At 44.5% G+C, this 4540-nt stretch overlaps 1 protein-coding gene across 1 annotated transcript; it reads left to right on the plus strand.

Moving 5' to 3' along the window:
* Positions 1–1434: 1434 nt before the first annotated feature.
* Positions 1435–4104, plus strand: nkx2.1 (NK2 homeobox 1). The gene is made up of 2 exons (XM_007567052.2): positions 1435–2085; positions 2809–4104. The coding sequence occupies exons 1-2, from the start codon at positions 1719–1721 to the stop codon at positions 3504–3506; spliced, it is 1065 nt and encodes a 354-aa protein (XP_007567114.1). The 5' UTR covers positions 1435–1718; the 3' UTR covers positions 3507–4104.
* Positions 4105–4540: the final 436 nt, after the last annotated feature.

A 4540-nucleotide genomic window follows, 5' to 3' on the forward strand; every position in this document is an offset into this window, starting at 1 on the left:
CTTTTGAGTATACAAGTATTTGGTTTTCTTGCCATTTTTCTTCTTTATTTGCATATTTTAGTCAAAATCCTGCTTTAAATGTAACTTAAATGCTACAGAATGTTGGAAACAGACAAGTTATTCGTCCATCACATTGTTTACTGTTACCAACTGATAATCCAGTTATTGTGAGGTCGTGAACCCAAACACACACTAAGCAGAATATAGTTGTTGTTTTTTTTGTACCATGTGTGATTTCACAACTTTGAATTTAGTGAAAACCGTAGTTTATAAAAACCTTTGAATTGTCTATCTACATTTGGTAGTAGAAAATAAAAAATACACAAGGACATGGTACCTTTAAGCTAAAATACTAACTTCCTTTTTTTACTTTCTTTTTTTTTACTGATTGATGTCCTCCACACTTCCATTGAGCAACACGATTGAAATTGACACATGAAATAATGAAGATGTCTTTTTCATGCGGTGCCATTTTTAACTGATGCAATATTCCACCGTACAAATTAAATTCTGTAAATGTAAAAAAAAAAAAATACACATTTTACAACAACCAGGACAATAATAATAATAATAATAATAATAATAATAATAATAATAATAATAATAATAACTTTCAGATAATATCCGGAAAAAGCCCAACTCCTTTTCGATGACGCTGTAAAAAACAAAAAACAAAAAAAATTCAAGGTGATTGGGTTAAACTGTAATCGCTCCTTGAGCATTAAGGCAAGATGCTACTGAGGGCTACCTGGACTTGTGCTGCAGGGAAAGTAGCTACTTGAACACCGTTAACTTCACATAAGAGCCTCTCCTTCCGCCAGACTAGATTTTTCTCCCCTCTCTTTTTACGAGGGTGTTCATCTGAATTTAGGTAACACGCTGCTTTCGTCCAATGACATGAAACGTGGGGAGGAAAAAAGAAAGAAAAAAAAACTAGGGGGGTTAATCATTTACGCAGCCACTTAACGCGCGGATGTGTATTTATTTACTTATCAGTATCAGGCGTTTTTTTTTTCTTCCCTCCCCTCCCCGCAAGTGCACTTTTGCATGTCTGAGTACGATAAGGCATAACACAAACAATCCTGCAATCACTGGAGGCCTCTCGTGGCCATTAAAAGTCAGTAGTTCAACCGAAGAGTGGTTCTCCAACTCTCAAGTCCATATAGGCCTCCTTCCTTCAAGAGGCCCTCGTAAACATCACTACAGTTAATAAAGTGCATTGTGGTCAGGAAGCAAACAGCGGCGAGTCGCTAACTCCGCCATGCAGAAGCCGCGCGCCCGGACACCGCCCCGCGGCAGCAGCGGCGGCAGCGGCAGCGCCGGGGATGAGCGTTTATGATCATGTGCGGCGACGCTTATGTTATTGTTAGTGGGAGGGGAGCACATGTCTTCTAAGTGAAATTACGCTCGGAGGCTAGAGCCGTTTTTTTTGTATTGTTGCCGATGCCCCGCCTCTGATGGTAGCCTTAAACCTGGCACCCGGCTAAAACAAACCAAAGCCAGCACCGAGCTCCCCACTCAATCCAATTAAAGGCGCGACTTGAGGCGCTCTCCTACGTGTTCATCTACTAGGATCGACGTTGAGACAACAGGAACCAGAGGGGCTTTGGCCAAATAAAAAAAAAAAAAAAAAGGAGAGGAGAGAAGAGAAGGGGGAGAGAGAAGAGAAGGAGAGATTGCCTTGCCTTCTAATTTCTCCCTCTCCAAGCCACAGAACAATGTCGATGAGCCCTAAGCATACGACTCCTTTTTCTGTTTCCGATATCTTGAGTCCCCTTGAGGAAAGCTATAAGAAAGTAAGTATGGAGAATAACAACTTGGGGGCACCTCTCGCTTCTTACCGGCAGCCGCAGGTCTCTCAGGCGGCGATGCAGCAGCACCACATGGGCCACAACGGGACTGTGTCAGCGGCTTACCACATGACTGCGGCGGGTGTCTCTCAGCTGTCACACACTGCCATGGGGGGCTACTGCAACGGCAACCTGGGCAACATGGGCGAGCTGCCGGCGTACCAGGACGGGATGAGAGGCAGCGCCACGGCCACCGGCTGGTACGGAGCCAACCCGGACCCGCGCTTCTCCACCAGTGAGTATCCACATCCCCTACCTCAGCGAGGCTCTCTGTGTGTTTCAAACGTCATTTTTCACTCTGTTTTATTCTGTGCAGCAAATCAGATATAGTCTAAATATCTAATCCCCAGCCCAGACAGTTAAGATTTTTTTTCTTTCTTCCCAAGTTCATTACATTCATCTGTAATATTTTTTTTCCCCCACTTGAGCTGGAGCATCTGGAGCACATAAAAGATTTCCACTCGGGCTTTAAAAAATATACGAGCGAATTGTTGTCGTGCTGCAGTTTGGCGGAAGGAAACTAAAGATGCAGCCGTAGCAAATGTCAGCAGAGCAGATAAGACAAGGAAACCCTAGAAACAATTATTATAAATAGACGTTTATTTATCTTATTAAGGGAATACGACTAAAGTGCAACATTAAAATGGATCGTGGATGGCCGCATTATTGTTCAGCGTCCTGGTGGCAAATAGGGGGTGAAAGCTGTTATTTCAATCTGTTAATGTTTTATCTAAAATTAACCTGAACTCTTTTATTCGCTTAAAAAAAATCATCGGGTAAAACTAATAACAAAAACATAGTTTACAGATTTGGTGTAAATTAGATTTAATTCTAATTAAATCCAAACAATTAGAACGCAATTACAAGTTAATGTTAATATTTTTCCTTTTTTTTCTTTGACTTTTTCAAATTAAACTGTTTAATTCAAGTTTTTAAAAAAAATCTTCTCTTTTCTCAGTCTCTCGCTTCATGGGCTCCTCGTCGGGCATGAACATGGGCAGCATGGGCAGCCTCAGCTCCCTGGCAGACGTGGGCAAAGGCATGGGCTCCCTGTCCAGCACTCCGAGGAGAAAACGGCGGGTGCTTTTCTCCCAGGCGCAGGTCTACGAGCTGGAGCGCCGCTTCAAGCAGCAGAAGTACCTGTCGGCTCCGGAGAGGGAGCACCTGGCGAGCATGATCCACCTCACGCCGACCCAGGTGAAGATCTGGTTCCAAAACCACCGCTACAAGATGAAGAGGCAGGCCAAAGACAAAGTGTCCCAGCAGCAGATGCAGCAGGAGAGCGGCTCCTGCCAGCAGCAGCAGCAGCAGCAACAGCAGCAACAGCAGCAGTCCCCGCGGAGGGTGGCCGTGCCGGTGTTGGTAAAAGACGGCAAGCCGTGTCAAGGCAGCGGCCACACGCCCACGTCCTCGGCGCAAACGCACCACCAACAGGGAGGCAACGTCATGATCATGTCCAACAACGCGTCCGGGCTCGGGCAGCACCAGAGCCAGCAGGTGGGCAGCACGGGTCACTCCCCGGACTTGGCGCAGCACTCCTCCAGCCCGCCGTCTCTGCAGAGCCAGGTGGCCGGCCTCTCCCACCTGAACTCCCCCGGAGCGGAGTACGGCTCGGCCTTACAGTGCTCGGCCCTGTTGTACGGCAGGACGTGGTGACGAGACGCAGCGGCTGTGGTTCAAATTCCCTCCGCGGTGAAAAGAGAGGCACGTCGCAGCACACATGCACGCATTTGAACAAAAAAAAAAAAAACGAAGAAGAAGAAGAAAAGAAAAAACTCCAGGTGCATCTTTTTATTCTACAAGGAAACTCTTGCGGAAGAAACTTTTCCCATAAACTGTGGATGTGAACGTCCTGGGATTTATTTATGTAAATTATATAAAGAGACAAAAGAAGATCGTTGCGGTAGACTGATAGTTGGGGTACACCTGACCCTGAGCAGGGACGCACACACACACACACACACACACACACACACACACACGCACGCACGCACGCACGCACGCACGCACGACTGGACTGCAGTGAAACCCAATGCGCCTCTGCTTTCTAATAGAATTTAATGTGAGCCGTAGGTCTAGCGTGTACATTTCTGTAAAAGGTTTGAATTCTAGCTCTTTGTTGTACAAACTTTTTTGACGCTATTGCTGGTTTGTTGTGGTTTCCCCGGTATTTGTACGTTTTATTTCTTTGTAACTTATATAGATATTTGACTTACTACAAAAACAGTCCTATTAATAAATTATGGAAACGAGACAGCTAAGCAATTTTTTGTGTGAAATATGTTCGCACGACGCGTTGTTGCATTATGTGAGTAATTAGGTTGAAGAAGAAAAAAAATTAATTTAGTAGTAAAATATTATTATCGTTATTGGTTTTGCCGCAGTATTAACAACGTATTTCTTTCTTCTCCATTTATTTCCCAAAACAAATCGGAACAAAATAATGAAAATTGAGTGTTTTGTGGGGGTTTTTTTTGTTTTTGTTTTTTGTGACATACTTTTTTTTTTTTTGATGAATCAATGCGTTGCGCGCGCGTGCACTGCAGAACAAACGCCTTTGTAGCTTTTACATGCTTTTTTTTTTGTTTGTTTCTTTGCTGTTTTTTTTCTGGATGTGTGTTCACTGAGTCACAGAGGCGAGGTCTCTCGGAGCTCCACATCAAACACGAGCGCTGCTCAAAGGGCAGCTT

Source organism: Poecilia formosa, unplaced genomic scaffold, assembly GCF_000485575.1.
Source record: "Poecilia formosa unplaced genomic scaffold, Poecilia_formosa-5.1.2 Scaffold203, whole genome shotgun sequence".
Taxonomy (NCBI): Eukaryota; Metazoa; Chordata; class Actinopteri; order Cyprinodontiformes; family Poeciliidae; genus Poecilia; species Poecilia formosa.

Bases quoted from the DNA above. Each gene is read 5' to 3' on its own strand.
- nkx2.1 (XM_007567052.2), top strand. From the start codon at position 1,719: ATGTCGATGAGCCCTAAGCATACGACTCCTTTTTCTGTTTCCGATATC. The intron at 2,086-2,808 runs GTGAGTATCCAC...CTCTTTTCTCAG, and splicing joins GGACCCGCGCTTCTCCACCA to TCTCTCGCTTCATGGGCTCC.